The sequence below is a fragment of the Ochotona curzoniae genome, unplaced genomic scaffold (genome assembly GCF_017591425.1).
Source record: "Ochotona curzoniae isolate NIBS_2020 unplaced genomic scaffold, NIBS_Ocur_1.0 contig_4064, whole genome shotgun sequence".
Taxonomy (NCBI): domain Eukaryota; kingdom Metazoa; phylum Chordata; class Mammalia; order Lagomorpha; family Ochotonidae; genus Ochotona; species Ochotona curzoniae.
The window spans coordinates 3,773,316-3,798,017 of record NW_024466107.1 but is presented as its reverse complement, the minus strand read 5'-3'; the positions used below and the strand labels follow the sequence as shown (position 1 = coordinate 3,798,017).

General features: G+C 47.2%; 3 protein-coding genes across 4 annotated transcripts in view; 1 reads left to right on the top strand and 2 right to left on the bottom strand.

Annotated features, from left to right (window-relative positions):
- Window positions 1-24,702, bottom strand: part of LOC121159060 (leukocyte elastase inhibitor-like) — a 70,301-nt gene that overhangs the window by 27,662 nt on the left and 17,937 nt on the right. Inside the window, exon 1 of one of the 2 annotated variants that reach the window (XM_040984099.1) lies at window positions 23,624-23,714. The exons of the other annotated variant lie outside the window; for it this stretch is intronic. The gene's annotated coding sequence lies outside the window, so the exon portion shown is untranslated. Of the gene's footprint in view, window positions 1-23,623; window positions 23,715-24,702 lie in introns of those variants that run through there. 2 annotated transcript variants of the gene reach the window in all.
- LOC121159061 (leukocyte elastase inhibitor A-like) lies at window positions 476-8,010 on the top strand. Its single transcript, XM_040984100.1, has 7 exons — window positions 476-509; window positions 1,622-1,797; window positions 3,478-3,615; window positions 4,334-4,451; window positions 6,108-6,250; window positions 6,337-6,504; window positions 7,527-8,010. Exons 2-7 carry the CDS (start codon window positions 1,630-1,632, stop codon window positions 7,941-7,943), a joined length of 1,152 nt encoding a protein of 383 aa, XP_040840034.1. The 5' UTR covers window positions 476-509; window positions 1,622-1,629; the 3' UTR covers window positions 7,944-8,010.
- LOC121159062 (leukocyte elastase inhibitor-like) lies at window positions 17,816-24,695 on the bottom strand. Its single transcript, XM_040984101.1, has 7 exons — window positions 24,419-24,695; window positions 23,134-23,309; window positions 21,620-21,757; window positions 20,379-20,496; window positions 19,621-19,763; window positions 19,367-19,534; window positions 17,816-18,332 (listed from the first exon to the last, which is right to left on the bottom strand). The coding sequence occupies exons 2-7, from the start codon at window positions 23,299-23,301 to the stop codon at window positions 17,925-17,927; spliced, it is 1,143 nt and encodes a 380-aa protein (XP_040840035.1). The 5' UTR covers window positions 23,302-23,309; window positions 24,419-24,695; the 3' UTR covers window positions 17,816-17,924.

Sequence of the window (24,702 nt, the reverse complement as noted above, 5' to 3'; positions counted from 1 at the left end):
ACCAATTCCACACAATTCTACAGTCATGATTGGTCAGTTTACCTGTTACCTTTTATAAAGAGCAAGTTGGCAGGCTTCTATTGATGTGTTTGAAGCAAGCAAGTTTCAAATAGTACAAACTGGTGGTCTGTTGGGTAGTGAGCAAGTCTTATCTAGAGAGCACATCAGGGGCCTCCTTCCTGAGGAGTGCTGTGCCTTGTCGACCTGTGAGGTGTCACGTAGACTGTCAGGCCTGGGGGGTCACACGGCTCCTCAGCCAAGCAAGCAAGGCAGAAACCACAGACGCAGAAAACACCGAGGTTCCTCAATCCTGCTCAGGGCAGGAATAGAAAGCAGGTTGTTCCCAAAAACCAGGACTTCCTCAAAAAAACTGGGCATCCACACTCCAAACTATGAGTGGTCCAGCCTGGGCAACACCTTCCTTCTGCGTGTTATAAGGGCAGCCTCAGGGTTCTGGAACATTTCCGCCGCACTCCCAGCACCGACTGAGTCCGTGGTCAGCGCAGCAGGTAAGCAGAGAGGCCCTGGACAGCACAGCCAGCACCACCTCTGGGCTCCTGGGGTGCGCCTGGAGAGACAGGGAAGGAGGGTGACAGCTCAGGGAGTCCACCTAGGCTGAGGCAGAGCCCCAGGGCACAGTTCACAGGGCTCTTCCTTCTGTGCAACTCCCTCCTCCTTTCTGGTGCCTGGACCCAGCTCTCTGGTCCTTTTGCAGCTCCGGGAAACAGGAGGGTGTGGCCACGGCAGCTAGTCTGAGTCTGCTGTAACACTTTGTGTGGCCTGAGTCTGCCTCCTGGCCTGAGCCAGCCAAGGGTACCCCACCTTGCACCCATCCCCAGGCCAAGTGCGCGGCTCCTGCTGCAGTGACCCAGGGGACCCTCGTCCCCATCTGGTTTCCCAGCTGGCCTGGAGACACGCCAGTCCTGAAGAGGAAGACTGTGTGGCCTGAATCTCAAACATGACAATGATGAGCCCATCAATTTTCACTGTGTCTTTAGTGGAAATTCTTTTCATGAGCAGTAAGGAGCTATGACACTTTAAAAAAATTAGAAATGTCATGAAGTAATGGAAGCCATGGGTTTGTTGCAGGAGTGACTCTGTATTTTGAACCAGAGGGACACCAATGTGCATTGTTGCATCTTAGCGGTGCCCATGTGGCCATATAACCCCATTAAAATGAAAACCATTATGTCTGGCCTAATGCAGGTGGGAGTTGTAATACTATACCTCTACACCAGGCCAGACAGGTTGAAAGTGATCAGGCTGTGTGGCCTTCACACAGTGATGCCACAAATATGCAAATGATGCTGGTAGGGGTTTGGTGGGGAATGTTCTCCACTCCAGTAGGGACACCCCACTCTCTGGGCAGTGGTGTGGCATGGGACCCTCCCTCCTCAGACTGAGCTGTGCACAAGGTCAGCTCTCAAGGAGTCCCCAGGTTCTAGCCCCTGTGCTCCTACAGAGTGTAGCTGCACTCCTGAGAAAGGCATGAGGGAAAAAGAGGGAGAAGCTGCAGGTGCCAGGATGGTTTGCATGTGTGAAGGAAGCCAGTGATGATGGGCAGGTGGCTGTGTGAGCTATGCCAGCTTGGGCAGTGGTCATTTCATGCCCTCTGTCACAGACATCGCCATGGAGCCACTGAGTGCAGCCAACACCAGTTTTGCCTTGGACCTGTTCCTGGCCTTGGACAAAGACAACCCTGTGGGAAATATCTTCGTGTCTCCCTACAGCATCTCCTCGGCCATGGCTATGATCCTCCTGGGGGCCCGAGGAGACACGGAGGCCCAGCTGTCCAAGGTCAGCAGACGCCTTGTCTTCCCTTGCCCTCCGTGCTGTCAACATGGACTGGCCCATGGCACTGTCCCTGACCCTGTGTAGGGGACCCTATCTACCAGGGCTTTGGGGTGAGGACAGCCTTGCAGCAAAGCCCAGTTTGCATGGCTTGTTGAGCATCTGCTGTGTGTTTTGTGGGCATGCAAGTGAACAAAGCTGCCCAAATCCCCACGCTGGAGACTGCTGCCATTCCCATGGGTAGCAGAGTTTGGGCAGCTGCTCTGTAAGCCATATCCCCTCCTGAGTCTGGCAGAGGCAGGATTGTCTTGCAATGAGAACTTATCCCAGAGAGGGTTGGAAACTTCCAGGGTGGGACCATGCTTCTGGTATTGTGGCAGCAAGTGGAGACAACAGGATGGTAATCCTTTGTTCCCAACCTTCCAGAGAATGTGCATGGCAGATGAGCGAGGCTTTTTTAAAACACAGCTGTTTCACTGTCCCTAATAGTAGGCAGTTGCAACCTGATCAGGCTTTAGCCATGTCCCTATGATTCATCCTCATTGCAATATAAAGCATTTTCTCTACTTTTAAGATTTGTTTATTTTTATCAGAAAGGCCTATTTACAAAGAGATGGCAAGATAGAGAAAGCAAGACCTTTCATCTGCTGGCTTACTCCACAAAAGGTTGCAAAGGATGGAGCTGAGCTGATCCAAAACCAGGAATCAGGAGCTTCCAGGTTTCTAATGTTGGTGTGGGGACCGAAGGATCTGGGTCATGTTCAACAGCTTTCCCAGGCCACAAGCAGTGTTACTGCATGGGGAAAAGATTGGCCAGGAAACGAACTGGTACCCATATGGGATATTGCAAGTGGAACCAGTTGACCCAATGTGCCAGAACCACTATAAAATGTTCTTAAACATCCACGTAAAAAAAAAACAAAACTCATATTATCTGCTATCCTGCATAGTTGTGGTTCCCCTTCTGAGTGTTGTTCTGGGACTTCAGAACCTCAGGATTGATTAGGTTTAAGGGATCGTGGCTGCAAGGACAACCATCTGTGTCCAGTACTTATCGTGGCCTTTGTCCACTATCAGTTTTTGTTCTCTGGATCTCAAAAGCAAAGGACCAGCCAGGCCCCATAAAACCATAGAGAGTTTCTTGACATATAACACATAGGTGTGTAGGAGGTATGGATGCGGGAGATGGGACAGGAATTAAGCTTTGGCCAGAATGCCAAGTTAAAGAGATCATTTTTCAATAAATGAGTTTATGGGTGCTAATGTGGTAGGAGGATAAAGAGGTGACCGTGTGTGATGGAGAAGGATTGGGGTTCTCATCTCCACTGCTGATCCTGAGAGGTTTCCAGACAGCTCATCTGTGGCTCACAACGTGAATATGAAATATTGCTTGTCAATTTCATTGGTGGGATGGGGAGAGAAAAGCAGATCATGGGTTACCACCTACATCCTGGAAAGGAAAGGATGTTCCGAGGCTGCTGTGGTGGTTCCTGTGTCCCTGGGGCTGTGTTGTGGTGTGGGGTTTCCTGAGGCTGGTTGCTCCTTGGACCTAGGAGTCCAGTCCCAAGCTGGGCCCTTCCCATTGGTGGTGAGAAGGCGTTGAGTTGGATGGCAGCGGAATGCTCAGGACTCGCTCTGTAACTCCGGCATGGGTGGCTGTTGGCAATGTGTGTCTTTGGTTCTTAGGCTTTTCATTTTGATGCCGTGGAGGATGTTCATTCGCGATTCCAGAGCCTGCATGCTGAGATGAGCAAGCGCAGGGAGGCCTGTGTGCTGAAACTTGCTAACAGGCTCTATGGAGAGAAAACCTACGCCTTTCTCCCTGTGAGTATGCCGGGCTAGGGATCCCCAGACCCCACTGGACTTGCTTCCCTCACACAGCCAAGGGATGGTAGTGTGTTTATAGGCTTGTGAGCATTCAGAAAACAAAATCAAAACAAACAAATCACCAATCTTGGATGGGTCCATAGAACAAAAAGCCCCTGCCCTCCAGTGAAACTGATGTGGTGGTTTAGTTTCATAATCTCCAGAGTGAAATGATCCCTTCTGGATGCTCTGTTAAAGCAGGAGTGACTTCGAAGCAAAAACAAGTGTTTTTATGCATGTATACATATATGTGTATATATGAACATATTATATATGTGTGTATATAAATGTCCAGTTTGGAAAAAATTAGTAATTTTTACATTTTGTAATATGTGGTATATGCTTACCATGATGAAACGTATACTAAAAATGATTAAGATAATAAATGAGTATGTTTCTTCATAGCATAAATTTTTTAAAAGCATTGTTTCAAGTTTTGTGGCATAATGAAATGGGATCTTTTAGGACAATTTCCATAACTTTTTAGGAAGCTGTTTTACATGCAAAGGTTTTTTAACAGGTTTATGGAAACATGGAATAAATAGATGTTTACTTGAATGTGAAACTTTTGAACCCACATGGAGCTTTATCTATTACACTCTTCCCATAATTTTTTGACAACTCCTTATATGAAACAGAAATTACTTATGCTATTTCCTTTCTATAACAAAAATAGGAATTCTTGGCTTCGACTCAGAAACTGTACGGTGCTGACTTGGCCAGGGTGGATTTTCAGCAGGCCTCGGAGGACGCCAGGACGGAGATAAACGAGTGGGTCAAAGGTCTGACAGAAGGTGAGAGACTGGGCAGGTGTTTCCCTCTGTCCACCTTCCCCACATGTGTCTCCATCCTTGCTCATTCCCAGGCCCCTGCATCCTGGTCCATATACATGGGTGTTCAGCAGGTGCCACTGATCCTGTGCATATTTGACATCAGCAGTGGCTGTTGGTGTCAGCCAGGTCTCCCATGTTAAAAGTGCATCCAAAGGCCGACTCAGGACTGAACTAGGCAGCCAAAACTCTCCCTTCAGCCCATTAATTCACCCAAACTTAAAGCTGACGTTGAAGATATAAGCAAAGGAACTGAATGTGGAGGAGCATCCAGCGTGCTAAACTAAGTGCTTTATAGCACATGGGAGGTTGTGGTGTGAGTTTGCCTGTGTAGGGAATCTGAGCTCTGTGTGTGTGAACTGTCATGGCTGTGAGTAATATATGAGAGCATCTTGCTTAGGTGTGGTGGTGGGGTTGGTATATCTGCCTACCAGACCATTCTGCACAGTCCCTTTGATGCCAGCATATCTACAGTGTCTCCATCACACATGTGGTTGTACACATCGGTGACACTTTTCTTTCCATTGAATGTTCATCTTTTCTTTGATGCTTTATTGATTGAATGATTTTAAAGGCAGTGTTCCACAGACACAGAGAGAGAGAAAGAGAGAGAGAGAGAGATATCTTTCATCTGCTAGCTCACTCCCCATTGGCTACAGTGTCCAGGTCCAAACCAAGAGCTTGGAACTCCATCCTGGTCACCCATGTAGGTGGTAGGGGTTCAAGGACTCAGGGCATCACCTCTGGTCTCACAGGGATATTTGCAGTGAGCTTTATTGGAAGCAGAGCGGGCAGGACTTCAACTGGAACTCACAGGAGATGCTGGTGATGCAGGAGGAAGCTTTACCCACTGAGCTGCAACACTGACCTTTTCTTTCTTCTTCTTCTTCTTTTTTTTCCTTGTAAAGATAGAGTTCTACTTGAAAGACTGGAAGATGTGACGTGAGACTGACATGTTATTAATGAGTGAGCACTCAGCAAGTAAAGCTCATAGATGATCAGATATCTCAGAAGAGAATTTCGGTGCCTTTAGCCTTTGGGTTCGGCTTGCACTTGTTAGAGTGTTGGCTCCTTTGCTTTAGAATCTGGGTCTGCCTGACCCAACTCACAGTGTCCTTTGTATTTTGAGCAGAAACACCCAATAGGCCTTTCCTAACTTCACACCATGCTAAATGAAAATTCAGTGAAAGATACATGTTTGGATTACACAGCAGTGCCAAAAAAATTGCCAGTCACGATTTGAAATTACAACAAGAGAGAGTTTTATTTTATAAGATTTTATATTTGAAAGGCAGAGTTACAGTTAGAGAAGGGGAGAGAAGGGTGTAGGGAGAAAGATTTTCCTTCTCCTGGTTCATTCCTCCAAGATGGCTGCAATGGCTGGGGCTGGACCAGGACGAAGCCAGGAGCCTGGAAGGCTCTCTGAGTCTCCCGTGTGGGTGGCAGGGGCCCAGGTACTTGGACCATCTCCCACTGTCTTCTCATGGAGCATGCAGGACTCAAACTGGTGCTCATATGTGATGCCGGTGTTCCCAGAGATGGCTTACACAGGTGGTTTAACTGCAATGAAAACCACATTGACTTTTTTTTTTTTTTGCTTACTTTTGTCTTCTTTTTTAGGTAAAATCCCGGAATTACTGGCCCCAGATGTGGTTGATGAGGAGACAATACTCGTCCTGGTGAATGCCATCTATTTCAAGGGGAAGTGGCATGAGGAGTTCAAGAAAGAGAGGACCACCGATGCCCCATTCAGACTCAACAAGGTGAGGGGATGGAACTGACCACAGGATACTCTGTACTCCTAAAAACAAAACTCAGACACTAATCAGTGATTTTTCCAATGGTTCAGAGAGAGACCAAGACAGTGAAAATGATGTATCAGAAGATATTCTCTCGCTTTGGCTACGTCCAGGAGCTCAGGTGCCGCGTGCTGGAGCTGCCTTACCAGGGCAAGGAGCTCAGCATGCTGCTGCTGCTGCCCGACGACATCGAGGACGAGTCCACGGGGCTCAAGGAGGTACTGGCCCGCAGTCTCTGGGTTCATGCTCCGTGTGTGGGGGTGTGTTTCCTGTTCATCTTTTCTCTGAGTGCAAGGTGGAAGTCTCGAGCCTCATTGAAGAAATTATGAGTATTAATAGGACATGTGGAATGGCAGTTCCCTTCGAGCGCAATAGCAATAATAATAATAATGACAATAGCTGACAGTTATAGCGCATCTTGTGCCAAGCACTGTGTGCACATCGGCTCATTGAAGGCTCAGAACACTGTTGTGGGACAGGTGCAGTTACAATGCCAATTAGGTGAGGACCTTGCTCTAGTACGTCATCTGCCAGGAGAACCTAGTAGCTGAAGTTATTAGAACTTACATCTGCTCCAGGGTGATTTACAAAATATCAGAGCTTCAGTGGAATTTTTTTTAAAAAAAGCAAAGCATTAATATTTTCTCTTGAATCCTTTATCATTTTTTCCCATGCATCTTCAACCCAATGGAAAAATGAAAAGCTCTCATATAACCTATTCCAGTAGTTCAAATGTGGTAGGTATTTAGTATGTCATCTATGGAAGGAAGAAGATTGGAATAGAGGAAGGATAGTGGAGCAGATGTAGGTTAGGTGGGTTAATGGATAAAGGCATAAAGGGATGGATCCATGGAGGATGGATGGATGGATGGATGGATGGATGGATGGATGGATGGATGAATAGGTGATTGTATGTGTGGGTAGATGGATGGATAGTTGAGTGGTTGACTAAGTGACTGGGTGTCTGGGAGGGTGGGTGAAATGGTTCAGGGTAGAAGGATGATGGTCTGGTGATATCCAAACTGTCCATGCTTGGCCCTGTGTGGACTTGAAATTTAGAACTGTTGTATTTCACCAACTGCCAGAAAAGAGATGAAATTCTCCAAACATGCCATCTGTTTGCCTACAATGCAGAAAGAAAAGTAACAGCTACTGTTAGGATGCTTCCATCTGTTTAAATAATGCTTTCTTGTTTCACTTTCGCATCACTAATTCCATCTTTTCCCCACTCTAACTTCAGATCGAGAAACAACTGACCTTGGAGAAACTTATTGAGTGGACCAAACCTGAGAAGATGTGCACCATTAACGTCCATGTCAGGTTGCCTAGGTTCAAACTGGAAGACAGCTACGTCCTCAACTCCCATCTGGTCCGCCTGGGTGTACAGGATCTCTTTAGTAGAGGCAAGGCTGATCTGTCTGGCATGTCAGCAGCCAACGATCTTTTTGTCTCAAAAATTGTCCACAAGTCCTTTGTGGAAGTGAATGAAGAGGGCACAGAGGCAGCAGCAGTCACCACAGTCAGGATAGGCTCTGCAAGGCGTTGTTGCAGAGTGAGGGCAGAGCAGACCTTCACTGCCGACCATCCATTCCTTTTCTTGATTAGACACAATCCCACATCGAACATCCTGTTCCTTGGCAGAGTTTGTTCTCCTTAGGAGAAAGACAGTGGAAATAGATGGTCACATTTAAAGCTTTCCTCCAGCTGCATGCTTAATGTCACAGTTGTCACATATCTTTGCCAATAACAGTATTCAGAAACAGAGCTTTATTTCATCTATATTTGTCCTTGTTGATTTTTTATTCCCCTGAGTACATATCTGCTTTCAATATATATGAATAAAGATTTTAAATGTGTAAGTCATACATACATACCAACATACATCAAAAATGTATTTATTTGGAAACCAAAGGTATAGAAAAGAGGGAAAGAAGTAGACAGAGAGAGGGAAAACTCCTCTCCCTCCACTGGTTCACAAAGGGGCAGGGACAGACAGCAGCTAGGACCCAGGAACTTTATCTGGGTCTTGAATATGGCTTAAGGTGCCCAAACACTTGCATCATCTTCTGCTGCTTTTCCCAAGGAGTTTGGTTAGGAACAGAATCAGAAATGGAGGACTCAAACTGACACCCAAATGGGTTCCAGATTTATGCACTGTAGCTTTACTAAGTATTCCACAGTGGCAGCCTCGTTTTTACATTAGAAAGATCCCCTCTTAAGCAGGACCCTCAGGGCATGCCCCACATGGGGACTCTGAGATGGTGTCAGGTGGCTGTCCTCCATCCCAGAGTATGAACATGATTAGGAGGCTGGGTGTGGCTTCTCCCCTTAACTCCTCCCTTTTCCCAGATACAGGAAGGAAAAAGAGGATGTACAAATGATGGTCCCACCCACCTTCCTGTAGCCCTTAACCTTTGACTCTAATCAACTATGTAAAAATCACCCAAAATAAGAACAATTATCTTAAAAAAATTTCTTTGAAAGGCAGCATAGTTCAGGTGCAGGAGAAGGAGAAACAGACCTCCCAGTTCCTGGCTCACATCCCACTGGTTGTAATAGCCCAGGTTGGCCAGAGTAAAGCCTGCAGAACCCTGGAGCTCCATCTGGGTCTTCCAAGTAGGTGGCAAGGCCCAAGAACTTAGGTCATCTTGGGCTGTTTTCTCAGGAGTGTTAGCATTGAGCCGGATGGAAAACAGAAGAGCTAAAATTCAAACTGGTGCCCTCAGATGGGATGCCAGTGTCTCATTAACTGATTAATCTGCTATATCACAATGTCAGTCCCCAAATTTAAAAAGTTTAAAAGTGATAATGATAATATAAATAAACAGAAATATAAATAAAATGGCATAGAAGTTGGGGGTGATGGAATTAAAAATTCTAAGTTCCGGGGCCCTGCGTGGTAGCCTAGTACTCAAGTCCTCACTTTGAATGTGCCAGGATACCATATGGGTGCCAGTTCTATTCCCAGTAGCCCCACTTCCCATTGAGCTCTTGCTTGTGGAGCGGGAGAGCAGTTAAGGATGGACAAAAGCATTGAGAACCTGAAAACATGTGGGAAACCTAGATGAGGCTTCAGGCTCCTAGCAATGGATTGGCAACCAGTGGGCATGAGATCTGGCCTTGGGAGAGATTGTGGTACTCTCACAAAAAAAGAGTAAAAAAAATAGTAAAGAAAAAGAGAGAGAGAGAGAGAGAGAGAGAGAGAGAGATCAGTGTTGAGGCATAGTGGAGAGAGCTGCCTCATAACGTCACCAGCATCTACTGTGAGTGCCAGTTGAAGTCCTGCTCACCTGCTTCCAATCCAGCTCGCTGCTAATGCCCCTGGGAGAACAGCAGGTCATGGCCCGACTGCTTGCAATCCTCCCACCTGCACAGGAGACTAGCATGGAGATCCAGGCACTTGGTTTGGACCTGGACACTGTAGCCATTTGGGGACACAGGTCTAATGAAATTGTTGCATTGTTTTGCTTCTTCAAATAGGTTGCTGCCATGTCCTTTGCCAACCTAGACTCTTTCTTCCTCTGAAAACAGTCAGGAAACACTGTTCCCCGTGTTGTTGTCCATGCAGACCTAGTCTTCCAGGTGGGGGCAGGGAGAACTGACACATATACAGGTTGGTGGTGCCTAAGCATCCCCAGATTATAAAGTAGAAAAAGATCACTTGCCCTGGATGCTCAAGGCTGTGCTGATCCAATGGTGGACCTGGGAGGCAAGGAGACTTCAAGGCCAGGAAATCCAGTCTGTGTGTAGGGGCTGTGGCAGCAGCTGAATCCTCGGGACGAGGGCAGAGTAGATGGAGAGTGAACGAATCTGCTCCTGATTATCCTGCTGTCCCCAAAGAACTTACAGCATCACATATTACATGTTGCATGGAACAAAAATGGTTTTCTAGAGCAGAGAAGGGAAAACAATTTTTGAATCTCTGGGAGGCAGGTTGTTCAGCTCAGACACCTGCACCCTACCACAGGGAAGGCAGAGTAAGTGGGTGAGCTGGACTCCAGCTCCTGACTCCAAAACCTTGGCAGGCCATGGTCAGGGCTGAACTGATTGGGTCCCAAAATAGACTCAGGCTGCATTCTAAACATGTTCTGTGGTCCCTTCTGTGAACTTGTGAGGACATTTGGGGAGTGGACCAGTGAAGTGTTCATGTGGCATATCCATATTCAAAGATTAAGATTGGAAACTGGTGCTGTGGCACAGTGGAATAAGCTATAACGTGCAGCATCAGAATCCCATATGGATGCCGGCTCAAGGCCCAAGACCAGAAGAGGATGCTTAAGTGTTTGCTGTCTTGCCACCCACATAGGAGACCCAAATGAAGCTTCTGCCTGGCTCAAGCCCTGGCTGCTGCACTCACCTGGATACAAGAGTGAAAACATGACTGCTCTTTGGTAGCTTGTGTGTAATTAGGAAACAGCTCTCCAGGTACTGACTCAGTAAGCGACCAGTTCTGTTGGCAATGGCACCAGTGAAGTGACTCATTGGTGAGCAGTGACACCAACTCAGTATCAAGGGCACAGATAGCAGCAACTGCTGTCCTCAGTGCAGAGTGCTGCTAACTGGCAAGCTCCCTTCCCAACATTAGTTAGTGAACTGGAATACTGGGTGATGAAGTGCTGCTCTGCTTTGGATCCAGCCCCTTCTTAATGATGTGGGAAAGCAGAGGAGGATGGCCCAAGGCTTTGGGCCCCTGTTTCCTACATGGGAGGGAGACTTGGATGAGGCTCCTGGCTTCAGCCTGGCTATTGCAGCCACTTGGGAGTTGAGCCAGTTGATGGAGATGTTTTTCTCTCTGAGTGTATCTCTCTGTAGCTCTGCCTTGCAAATAAACATGTCTTTCAATGAAAAAAAAATTTAGGGGACACGATCATTCCACAGTTTCCAGATACGTACTATAGTTTGATGATTTGTCCACTTTTTGGGCCTGAGTTTGATGTTCGTCATGAACACAAGAATCAGTCAATGTTAGCTGATCTAGTCGTGCTCACATGTTGACATTATCCAGTAGGAACAAAAGCAACATCTAAAAGCAGCAAAACAAAACATGAGAAGAAACACCAGAAAAAAAAAAACAAAATAATCTCAGAAGAAATTATCTTTAATAGTTTTGACAAATGGTGAGAAGGCTTCTGGAAGACTCAATCTGACTTGATGAGAGATTTCTGTTACAAAACCAGAGCACGATCCTTTGTGGTGGAATGCTAGAAGTGTCTCCATCAACAACAAAGCCCAAACAAGGACACCTGCTCTCACCCACAGCATCCCGTGGTTTCCTAGTGCTGCAGATTGTAAAGTGAGTCACAGAATGAGAACTGAATCTTGGATATCAGAAAAAGAGAAATGAAGGACCAAGGACATCAGAGAATCAACTGATCATGATAGCTAATCAAGGAGGCCAACAGGATAGGCAGATTCAAGGTAAATATTCAAAAAGTAATGGCTTTCCTATGGAATGGTAAGTTAGAAATTAAAACAAAGTCTTTGCTTTAAAAAAAAAAGTGTCACCAAAATTTAAAATATCCAGAAGTTAGCAGAAGTTCAAGAGCACGAACATGACTTGGAAACATTAGTGAAAGTTATCATTTAAAATTTATCTGAAAGGCAGAGAGACAGAGAGGCTGAGTGCTGGCCCTAATCTGCATGCTCACTGCTCAATGGCCAGGGCCGGGCAGGCTGCAGGTAGGAAAGGACACACAATCCAGGTCTCTCAGTTGGGTTTAGGGATGCAGACACTTGATCCTGCCAGGGTATTCGTTATTAGGAAGTTGGAATGAAGAGCAAAGGCAGGACTCACAGCCAGGCCCCCTAACATGGGATGAGGTGGGCCGAATGTGCATACCCAGAAATACATTTTCCTAAAGTGGAGAAATTGGGAAAGAGGAGTGGCTCTAAAGGGTTTTCATGAGAATGACTTTGGCTCAGATACAGGCAAGCAGGCTAGTGAAACAAGCTGTCAGGCAACAAATCTGAGAGAATCTGTTGGGGCTCAGTGTGTAAGATTGATGGAGTACCTCAAATTCAGGTAAGAGATAGTCTCGCTGGATCTTACATTACACAGTAGTGATAAGGCCAGCCCTCTGGCATAGCAGTTAAAACCATTGCCCGTGGTACCAGTACTCCCTATGCTTTGAGTCCTGGCTACTCCATTTCAGATCCATCTCCCTGCTAAGGCGTCTGGGAGGCAGTGAGAGAAGTGTTGGGAAGCTGCCAGGCTTTGGGAGGGTCGGGGAAGTAACTCAAAGTCTGCCACCCACTGTGCCCCATACTTCTCCCCCACCTGGATACTCCTAGTGAACAAATAAGCAAGAACAAATATGACAGAACAATATGACAGAACTTACCTGAGATCTGCGAGTCCTTCTTGTGAAATGATTGAACCTGAACGGAGTTCACAGGAATCTTTAAAGTGCAGCCATGCCAGTTGGAGGTTTTGGTTGGTCTGGGGGAAGAATGGGGAGGACTGGGAGTTGAAGGGATCTCTGCTCTCCCTGTGAAGGAAAGCCAGAAGATGTGGCAGCAGGGAGGGGCGGAGTGGGAAGGTAACAGGGGCTGTCCCTCTGTCAGGGACTTTGTCTTCTCTGCTCTGTACCGGGCCTCAGCAGGACACACAGCAGTGAGCAGTGGCAGGGGTCTTCCCAGATACATAGCAAGAACTTCTGATCTCACAGAAGGCTTAGAACGAAGAGCCATCAGGATTCTGATGCTAACTCTTTCAGAACCTGGCAGCAAATAGAAGTTTCTCCTCCTCCCGTGACAGCAAAGTTGACCGAGTTGGCTTCCAGTGACACCTTCCCGACAGTCGCTTTCTGTGAGAAGATACGGATGGTCCTGATACTGGTCTGACTCTGTGTCCTCTGTCTATGAGACCAGCTTCCAAGGAACAGCTCCTTGTCCTGGACAGCCCAACGGGCACCTCTGACACTGCCACCTGGGCAGGTGGTATTGGAAACAACACTTCCTGCCCCTTGCTGTCATCCAGGGAGGCAGAAGCCTGCTGCTCACACTGGTGAGTGTCCTTGGTCATGTGACACCTGCTCCTGGTCTGAGGTCATGTACTCTCACTGGTGTTGACTGGTCTGAGCCGCACCAAGGCAGCCTGGGGCATATTGATTCCTAGCAGTGGCTGCTAGCACTGGTGTTAGACAATGCTGTGACCAGCCAGATGCTAACTATGACATTCCAATTTCCATTTTCCATTCCATTGACATTCCAATTTCCAATTTCCATTCTCATTCTGTGACTCACTTTACAATCTGCAGCACTAGGAAACCACGGGATGCTGTGGGTGAGAGCAGGTGTCCTTGTTTGGGCTTTGTTGTTGATGGAGACACTTCTAGCATTCCACCACAAAGGATCGTGCTCTGGTTTTGTAACAGAAATCTTATGGCATGGTTGTCATGCTATCAAAAATTGTAGTTGATTCAGCTGTGCACTCCAAAGTCAAACTACACATCCTATGATTTTTCCCTGTCATCAGGATCTGAGTCCACTGGTCTAGTAGAGATGTCCACCAGAGACCTGGTGTGGGATGATCTCAGACTAGACTCCTGTGTATACCGGCCAGTGCAGGGTCAAGTTCAGAACATGAATACTATCCCTCAAGAGCTGGCCAGCAAGAGGCAGTGCCGGGATCCAGCCCCAGCTGTTCTGACATAGGAGCAAGAGTTGAGTTCCAGCATACGTTGCTGCTTGCTCCACTTCTGTTAATATTCCAACTTCCAACCAACCCTCACCCTCTCTTATTTAGGCTTCCACCAGTAGGAACAGTCAGCCAAGCCTGGCTCTTCCATGATTTGACTCACATGAGGCCCACAGGTGTTGTAGCCCTGCCTGGTCTGGTCTGCCCCTATCCCAACTCATGCTCTCCAGCAGGTAAGGTGTTCCAACAGGGGGCCCTCCACATTCCCCCTACCCGCTTTACCCCTTCCCTCCCTGGTTCCTACCTGTGCTGGTTGGGAACTGCAGCCCTGTCTGGCATGGCCTGCCTCGCCTAGGCATTTGTCAGTGGATGCTATAGCCTGTGCCCGGCCTGGCACACCCCCAATTCCAGCTGACACTGGTGAGGGTTACAGTCTAGCCCAGCCCAGCAGGCACCCAATCTCAGCCGTAATGAGTACAGGAATGTGTTGTGACCAAACCTGGCCTAACCCACACTATTCTGGTGCTCGGATTCACCAGCGGTTGATGTGAACTGGTTCAGCCTGGTCCGCCCCAACCTGTGCCAAATGTATGCCAGTGGGTACCTTTCTTGCACTCGTCTGCAGAGACTTTGTCTTGCCAGAGGAGCCTGGAGTCAAATGGCACATTGGCTGCCCAAGCCCAGCTCACTCCCTGTTCGCAATGGTTGGAGTCACAGCCCCAAGCACGGAGTTGGACCCACCTGGGACCTCCCAAGAGCAATGGGCTGCTGGAAGTTCTCTTACCCAGACCCCAACGTCACACCTGGAATATGCTAGTGTGTAGTAGCTTGACTGGCCCCTCACACATTCTGGCTCTCAGCAGTGGATGCTACAGCTTGCCCTCCCACCCTAGACCCAGCTCTTGTGTGAACCACTTGATGGGTGCAAGAGCCTAGCTCTGCAACTCCCACACCCATCCTGGCTCTTACGATCCCCAGCGGATACTAGAGCCTAGAGTCTGTTCTGTATCCTAGAGTCTGTATCCTATAGTCTGTCCTGCCGCACTCCAAGCCTGAACCCACATACAAAATTTAAAGCAGTTGCCCTGTGATTGGCATCCTATATGAGAGCACATTGTAATTGCTCCTTTTACTCTGACCTTACTTATGCATCAAGGAATTCTTTAGAAAGGCTTTAGGATGAGTTAAACATGGTGAACTCTCTCTGGCTTGGTCTGAAATAGCTCCAAAGATTTTTTTTCTCCTAGTGTGAGCTAGCTCTTTCACAGCAAACTGACAGAGTCGCTGCAAACCAACCCCCAGCTCTCATAGTTCCTGTTGGAGCTGTGCTATTGTCCAGCGGCTGGTCCTTCAGGACACACTGTGGTTTCCTCTGGTTGCCTTGATCTGGTTCCTTCTAAGGTCTCTCAGTGCTTGGACCACGGATGGACATGGCTTCCCAAAGATATGCTTCAGATGGATGTCTTTGTACTCTTTTGCTTGGAGTTCTGGTGAAGTCTCTAGACCCCGTGAAGTGATTCAAACCTTTTCTCGGTTTCAGAATCAACATCTCAAGTGCTCTTTAGTTATTACTCTGCCTCACCCTGTCCCTTCCCCCTCTCAAGCATCCTCTTTCTAATTTTTTGGAGCTTTTTAGCTTTCCATTTGTATTTTTCATCCTGTTAGTGTGTTTTATTTCTTGAAGAGATTATGCAGATTTTGTTCCAGACCTTAAAGTTGTCACATTCTTCAATTTTCTCTTAAATTTTGCCTATTGTCTGTTTATACTGCATCATTAAACTCTAGATTTCATTTCTATTCCAATGTGTACAGTCTCTCAAGTTTGTCCTTAACACTGAAATGTTTAACCTTGTCTTCTGTCATCCTCAGCATGGGAAGCAGTGTAATGTCATCATCTGTATGTGATGATCCCAGTGTTTGGGGCCCTCTCCACTGCTAGTTCTATTCTCTGTCACTTGTACTGGTTGGAGTGCATGCTGCTGTGAATCCTCCCCAGTCATCTAGCTATCTTTGAATACATGCTGGATATTGTATTTTTGAAATGGATTATAAAAATAATTTGAGCATTATGGGTCATTTCCCCAAGATGACTTTTGTTGGTTTTGTTCCGTGTCTGTGGATGGATGTAACCAGGACGAATGCAATGCCCAAAACCCCTCCACACCCACCCTGTCCCGTCCACCCAGCCCTGAACATGGCCAGAACCTGTGCTTCCCTCCCCTTTCTTACTTCTGACCTGGTGGGGTGGCTGAGGCAGGAGTGGTCCCAGGTCCCAGATTCATGTCTCACAAGTTCAAGTTTGTAGTCCTGGACCAGCCAAGGGCTCACATGTGCTTTCTGCACACAGTGGGCTATTTGGTACTTTGATTTTCAAATTATAGAAGTCAAATTAACTTTACATATTTCAGGCCCTGTCCACATAAAACCTGACTTGAATTCTCATCTCAGCCCCAGAGCTCTTGACCTGTGGCTGGGCTATTGCACTCATTCATGAAAATAACATGGGCAGGGACACCCAACTTCAGACTATAAGATGCTCCTAACCGTGATTTTGCAAAAAAACAGAATCAGGATGGCAAAGCATAGTGTCAGCAAGAAATCGTCCAAAACCCTTCTTTCTGGGGAGTCCCTTTGCAGCCTCTGCAGTCCCAAAGCTTTGGGACCCTGCACCCCTGTGGGAGACCCGGAAGAGGTTCCTGGTTCCCGGCTTCAGATTAGCGCAGTACCAGCTGTTGCGCTTGCTTGGGGAGCGAATCATCAGCTGGAAGATTTTCCTTTCTGTCTCTCATCCTCTCTGTATATCTGACTGTCCAATAAAAATAAAAATAATAAATCTTTTTTTTTTCCTCCATGTTTCCCATGAGGGTGCAGGGTCCAAAGACTTTGGGCCGTCCTCGACTGCTTTCTTAGCCCACAAGCAGGGAGCTGAATGAGAATGGAGCTGCTGTGATTAGAACCAGCACCCATATGGGATCCTGGCACTTTCAAGGCAAGGATTTTTACCTGCTAGGCCACTGCACCAGACCCCATCATGTCACTTTAACAGCAGCGTATCTCAAGAATGTAGTGACACCAGAGAGGCAAAGCGATTTTTCTTGCAATTGTTCTTACTGAATTTTCCCCCTCTGTAGCTTCTGAGTTAGCTTTTTAAAATTATCATTGCTATGAAATACCCAGCTGTGGACTCCTTAAAATATTCCAGGAAAGGCCTTTCACATATACACAGGGAGTGAGGTGATGACCGCTAAAAGACACATTTAAACCAGAGGGATGTGGCAGGACTCTAATCCTCCAACATAAGTACATTTTCCTTCACCTGGATCCTTCATTAGGCCACTTGCCTATATTTGAACTAAACAATTGTGTTCAATCCATCCTTAATACTCACAGCATCTTCTGATTCTAAAATAAACCAGTACTGTGTACTCTTCCATGAAATTTCCATTGGCAATAACACTGTTATGACTCTACACATCTGCTTTTGTTTTGTTTTGTTTTGTTTTTGTCTTGTTGCCTAAACTTCACACATTTAAAGCAATCATGTGTGCTTTCTAATGGAAAAACATACAAACGGAGCTGCCCATTGTGGAATAATGGGAAAAGCTACAGTGTATAAATCTGGCATCCCGTTTGCGTGCCAGTTTGAGTCCTCCATTTCTGACCTAGTTCCCAACCAAGGTCCCTGAGAAAAGCAGAGGAAGAGGACCCAAGTATTTGGTCCCTTAAGCCGTACACAAGACCCAGATAAAGGTCCTGGCGCAGACCCACTGTGGCCACCTTGAGAGTGAGCAAGTGATTGCAGGAAGGTTCTCTCAATTAAAAAGAGAGAAAGTACATATATGCTCAGGAGACTAAAAAGTCAACAGGGACAAATATACAAAATTCAAGATATGTTTTTGGATGCTTTTATTGGCAAAGATAAATGACAATTATCACCATTAAGCCTGCGGCTGGAATAAAGCTTTAAGGGTGACCATCTATTTCCACTGTCTGTTTCTCTTAAGGAGAACAAACTCTGCCAAGGAACAGGATGTTCAAGCTGGGATTGTGCCGAATGAAGAAAAGGAATGGATGGTCGGCAGTGAAATGCTCCTCTGGCCTCAGGCAGCCCCCAAAAAGTACAAAGACAGCAGTGGCTGCTGCTGCCTCTGTGCCCTCTTCATTCACTTCCACAAAGGACTTGTGGACAATTGTTGAGACAAAAAGATCGTTGGCTGCTGACATGCCAGACAGATCAGCCTTGCCTCTACTAAAGAGATCCTGTACACCCAGGCGGGCCAGATGGGAGTTGAGGACGTAGCTGTCTTCCAGTTTGAACCTAGGCAACCTGACATGGACATCAAGGGTGCGCATCTTCTCAGGTTTGGTCCACTCATTCAGCTTCTCCAAGGTCAGTTGTTTCTCAATCTGGAGTTAGAGTGGGGCAAAGAAGGAAGAGATGGAATTAGTGATGCATAAGTGAAACAAGAAAGAATTATTTAAACAGATGGAAGCATCCTAACAGTAGCTGTTACTTTTCTTTCTGTGTTGTAGTGAAACAGATGCCATGTTTGGAGGATTTCATCTCTTTTCTGGCATTTGGTGAAATACAACAGATTCAAGCTTCAAGTCAACACCAGGCCAAGCATGGACAGTTTGGAAATCACCAGATCCATCATCCTTCTACCCTGCACCATTTCACTCACCCTCCCAGACAGCCAGGCACTTACTCACGCACTCAACGATCCACACACCCATCCATCTATCCACTCATTCACTCACCCATTTATCCATCCATCCCTCCATCACTCACCATCTTGCCATCCATCCTTCCATGGATCCATCCCAGTATCCCTTGAGCCCTTTGACCGTTAACCAACCTACCCACCCATCTGCCCACCATCTTTCCTCTCTTCCAACCATCATTTGTACATCCACATCTAACTACCTACCACATTTGAAATACTGGAATAGGTTATATGAGAGTTTTCATTTTTATAATGTGTTGCAGATGCATGAGGCCTATTTATAAAGGTTTCAACAGAAAAGCTTAATGCTTTCATGTATTTTTTCAATTCCACTGAATCTCTGATAGTTTGTATATCTCCCCGGGGCAGATGTAAGTTTTATAAACTTCACCTACTAGGTAACAGTTCTCCTGGCAGATGACGTACTAGAGCAAGGTCTTAATAAAATTGGAGTCATAACTGCACCTGTCCCACAACAGTGTTCTGAGAGTCAGTGAGTACACAGTGCTAGCACAAGAGGCTATATAACTGTCAGCTCTTGTCAGTATTAATATTATTGCTTTTACGCTCAAAGAGAACTGCCATTCCACTTGTTCTACTAATACTCATAATCTCTTCAATAGGCTAGAAACATACACCTTGCACTCAGAGAAAAGATGAACAGGAAACACACCCCACACACAGAGCATGAACCCAGAGACTGCGGGCCAGTACCTCCTTGAGCCCCGTGGACTCGTCCTCGATGTCATCGGGCAGCAGCAGCAGCATGCTGAGCTCCTTGCCCTGGTAAGGCAGCTCCAGCACGCGGCACCTGAGCTCCTGCACGTAGCCGAAGCGAAACTCCTCCTTCTGATACATCATTTTCACTGTCTTGGTCTCTCTCTGAACCATTGAAAAAATCACTGATTAGTGTCTGAGTTTTGTTTTTAGGAGTACAGAGTATCCCGTGGTCAGTTCCATCCCCTCACCTTGTTGAGTCTGAATGGGGCATCGGTGGTCCTCTCTTTCCTGAACTCCTCATGCCACTTCCCCTTGAAATAGATGGCATTCACCAGGACAAGCTTCGTCAGGCTATCAACCACACCTCTGGCCAACACCTCTGGGATTTTACCTACAAAGAATAACAAGCAAGCAAACAATCCAGTATCCAATGAAAGGACAACCATCCGCGGAAAGAAAACTCTCCCCCCATAGGTACACCATGCTGTGTTAGTGATCCTGCAGGTTTCTGACCCACAGAGGGAGAGTGGAGAGGAGACACCTAGACAGTCAAATCAGCCCCACCTCCACTTCCAAGCAATACATTCTCATATATTACAGCCATGGCAATTCACACACAGAGCTCAGATTCCCCACACAGGCAAACCCACACCACTGCATCTCATGTGTTGTAAATCTGTTTAATTTTTGTCCTACTGGATGCTTCTCCATATTCAATTCCTTGGATTCTATTGTCAACGTTAGCTTTAACTTTGGGGGAACTTAATGAGGTGAACAGGGAGTCTTTTCCTGTCCAGTTCAGTCTTGAGTCAGCCTTTGGATGGACTTCTAACATGGGAGAGCTGGGTGACAACAACAGCCACTGCTGATGTCACAATGTACGCACACTGGGGCACCTGTTGAACATCCATGTGTACGGGCCAGGATGCAGGGGCCTGAGAATGAGCAAGGATGGAGGCACATGTGGGAAAGGTGGACAGAGGGAAACACCTGCCCAGTCTCTCACCTTCTGTCAGACCTTTGACCCACTCGTTTATCTCCTTCCTGGCGTCCTCCGAGGCCTGCTGAAAATCCACCCTGGCCAAATCAGCGCCATACAGTTTCTGAGTTGAAGCCAAGAATTCCTATTTTTTTTTTTATTAAAGGGAAATAGCATGAAAACCTTCTACTTGATATACACAGCTGTCAAAAATTCATGGGTAAAGTATAATAGAATAAAATTTCATGTGGAGGCCCAGCGGTGTGGCCTAGCAGCTAAAGTCCTCGCCTTGAATGTCCAGGATCCCATATGGGCACCAGTTCTAGCCCCAGCAGCTCTACTTCTCATCCAGCTCCATGTATTTTGGCCTGGGAAAGCAGTCGAGGATGGCCCAATGCTTTAGGACACTGCACCCGTGTGGGATACCCGGAAGAAGTTCCTGGATCCTGGCTCTGGATCGGCATAGCATAGGCCATTGCGCTCACTTGGAAAGTGAATCATCATAGGGGACGGAAGATCTTCCTCTCTGTCTCTCCTCTCTGTATATCTGACTTTCCAATAAATAAATAAATCATAAAAAAAACTTCATATGCGATTTCAACTTTCACATTCAAGTAAACATTTTTTTTTATTCCATGTTTCTATAAACTTGTTAAAAACCTTTGCACAAAACACAGCTTCATAACAAGTCATGGAAATTGTCTTAAAAGACTCATTTCATTGTGCCACAAAACTTTCTCTAATTCTTTTAAAAAAATTTATGCTATGAAGAACCATACTCATTTATCATCTTAATCATTTTTAAATGTATAATCAGTCATGGTAAGCCTAACCCTCACACTTATACAATATTAAACTTACTCATTCTTGTATAATCCTGGACGCTATACATACAGATACATATATATATGTATTTACTTGTATGTATGTACATATATTTATTTATATTTATGCATATAAACAAAGCATAAATGTATATATAATATTTATAATATCGCAAACACTTGCTTTTGCTTCAAAGTCACTCCTGCTTGAACAGAGCATCCAGAAGGGATCATTTCACTCTAGAGATTATGAAACTTAACCACCACATCAGTTTCACTGGAGGGCAGGGGCCTTTTGTTCTATGGATCCATCCAAGATTGGTGTTTTGTGTATTATTTTTGTTTTCTGAATGCTCACAAACCTATAAACACACTACCATCCCTTGGCTGTGTGAGGGAAGCAAGCCCAGTGGGGTCTGGGGATCCCTAGCCCGGCATACTCACAGGGAGAAAGGCGTAGGTTTTCTCTCCATAGAGCCTGTTAGCGAGTTTCAGCACACAGGCCTCCCTGCGCTTGCTCATCTCAGCATGCAGGCTCTGGAATCGCGAATGAACATCCTCCACGGCATCAAAATGAAGAGCCTAAGAACCAAAGACACACATTGCCAACAGCCACCCATGCCGGAGTTACAGAGCGAGTCCTGAGCATTCCGCTGCCATCCAACTCAACGCCTTCTCACCACCAATGGGAAGGCCCAGCTTGGGACTGGACTCCTAGGTCCAAGGAGCAACTAGCATCAGGAAACCCCACACCACAACACAGCCCCAGGGACACAGGAACCACCACTGCAGCAACCTCGGAGCATCCCTCCCTGTCCCAGGATGTAGGTGGTAACCCATGATCTGCTTTTCTCTCCCCATCCCACCAAAGAAATTCATAAGTGAAATTTCATATTCACGTTTTCAGCCACAGATGAGCTGTCTGGAATCTCTCAGGATCAGCAGTGGAGAGGAGAACCCCGATCCTTCTCCATCACACACGGTTGCTTCTTTCTCCTCCTACCACATTAGCACCCATAAACTCATTTATTGAAAAATTATCTCTTTAAACTTGGCATTCTGGCCAAAGCTTAATTCCTGCCCCATCTCCCCCATTCACACCTCCTACACACCTATGGGTTGTATGTCAAGAAACCCCCTAAGGCTTTATGGGGCCTGTTTGGACCTTGCTTTTGAGATCCAGAGAACAAAAACTGATAGTGGACAAAGGCCACGATAAGGACTGGACACAGACCTTGAGCTAGCAGATGGAAGGTCTTTCTTTCCCTGTCTTTCCATCTCTATGTAAATCTGCCTTTCCAATAAAAATAATTAAATCTTAAAAGTGGAGACACAGAGAGAGACACAGAGAGAAAAAAAAAAATGAGAGAGAGAGAGAGAGATTGCTTTGTAATGCAATGAGGTTGAGTCCTAGAGACTTGGCCAAAGCTTGACCTTGACTGCACCTCCCTCTCCTGCCACTCCCATCTCCTGTGCCTCAAGAGGAATTGAGAATTGTCCTCCCATCTGAAGGACCCTCAAGAGCCAAGACCCCCTCCACAGCCAGGAATGGGGAAGGCAGGCATTCCATTCTGGCTTCCTACTTGCTGCCACAATACCAGGAGCCTGGTCGAAATTGACAAGCTTTCCGCTCTCTCTGGGATCCTTTCCCATTTAAGGATGTCCCTACTATGCCAGGCTCAGAAGGGTACATGGCTTACAGAACAGCTGCCCAAAATCTGCCACTTATGGGAATGGCAACAGCCTCCATTGCGGGCTTTGGGCAGCTTTGTTCACTTGCGTGCCCGCAAAACACACAGCAGATGCTCAACAAGGCACACAAACTGGGTTTTGCTGCAAGGCTGTCCTCACCCCTCAGCCCTGGCAGACAGGGTACCCCACACAGGGTCAGGGACTGTGCCATGGGCCCATCCATGCTGGCAGCACGGAGGGCAAGGGAAGACAAGGCGTCTGCTGACCTTGGACAGCTGGGTCTCCGTGTCTCCTCGGGCCCCCAGGAGGATCATGGCCATGGCCGAGGAGATGCTATAGGGAGACACGAAGATGTTTCCTGTAGGGTTGTCTTTGTCCAAGGCCAGGAACAGGTCCAAGGCAAAATGGGTGTTGGCTGCACTCAGAGGCTCCATGGTGACGTCTGTGACAGAACAGAGGGCTTGAGATAACCACTGCCCAAGCTGGCACAGCTCAAGACCTCCTGCCCATCATCACTGGCTTCCTTCACACATGCAAACCATCCTAGCACCTGCAGCTTCTCCCTCTCTCTCCCTCATGCCTTTCTCAGGAGTGCAACCGCACTCTGCAGGAGCACAGGGGCTAGAACCTGGGGACTCCTTGAGAGCTGACCTAGTGCACAGCTCAGTCTGAGGAGGGAGTGTCCCACCCCGCACCATTCTCCAGGGAGAGGGGTGTCCCTTCTGCGGTGGAGACCATTCCGCACCAGCCACCTACCAGGGTCATTTGCATATTTGTGGCATCCTTGTGTGAAGGCCACACAGCCTGATCACCTTCAACCTGTCTGGCCTGGTGTAGATTTATGGGATTTCAACTCCCACCTGCATTAGGCCAGACATAATGGTTTTCATTTTAATGGGGTTATATGGCCACATGGGCACCGCTAAGATGCAACAATGCACATTGGTGTCCCTCTGGTTCAAAACACAGAGTCACTCCTGCAATAAACCCATGGCTTCCATTACTTCATGACATTTCCAAATTTTTTTTAAAGTCTCCTAGCTCCTTACTGCTCATGAAAAGAATTCCCAGTAAAGACACAGTGAGAATTGATGGGCTCATCACCGTCATGTTTGTGATTCAGGCCACATAGCCTTCCTCTTCAGGACAGGCGTGTCTCCAGACCCAGCTGGGAAACCAGATGGGGACGAGGGCCCCCTGGGTCACTGCAGCAGGTGCAGGGCACTTGGCCTGGGGGCGGGTGCAAGGTGGGGTACCCTTGGCTGGTTCAGGCCAGGAGGCAGACCCAGGCCACTCGTGGTGGGTCAGCAAGCTTAGGCTAGCTGCCATGGCCACACCCTCCTGCTTCCTGGAGCTGCAAAAGACCTGAGCGCTGTGTTCTGTTCCAGGAAGGAGCAGGGGGTTGCAAAGAAGGAAGAGCCCTCTCAGCCGCAAGCTGGGACTCTGCCTAGATCTTGGTGGGCTGCTGGGAGCTGCCACCCTCCTGCCTGGTCCCTCCCAAGGCACCCCCAGGAGCCCAGCAGCGGCACAGGCCAGGGCCTCTCTGCTTACCTGCTGCGCTGGCTACGGACTCCGGGCTGGGATTGCAGAGGAAGTGGCCAGAGCCCGAGGCCGCAATTATAACCTGCAGGGATAGCCTCCACCCCGTTACCTGGCCCTGCAGTGTGAGTATACAGATTGGATGAGTAAAGCCCTCGTTTGAGGGGAAAAACCCGCCCTCTGCTCCTGTCCAGAGCTGGGTGGGGAGGGAAGAACGGAAAGATGGGCAGGGGCTTCAACACCTCTCAGCTATCTATCTTCCACAAATCTCCAGTGACGAGCCATTTCTTAGTAAG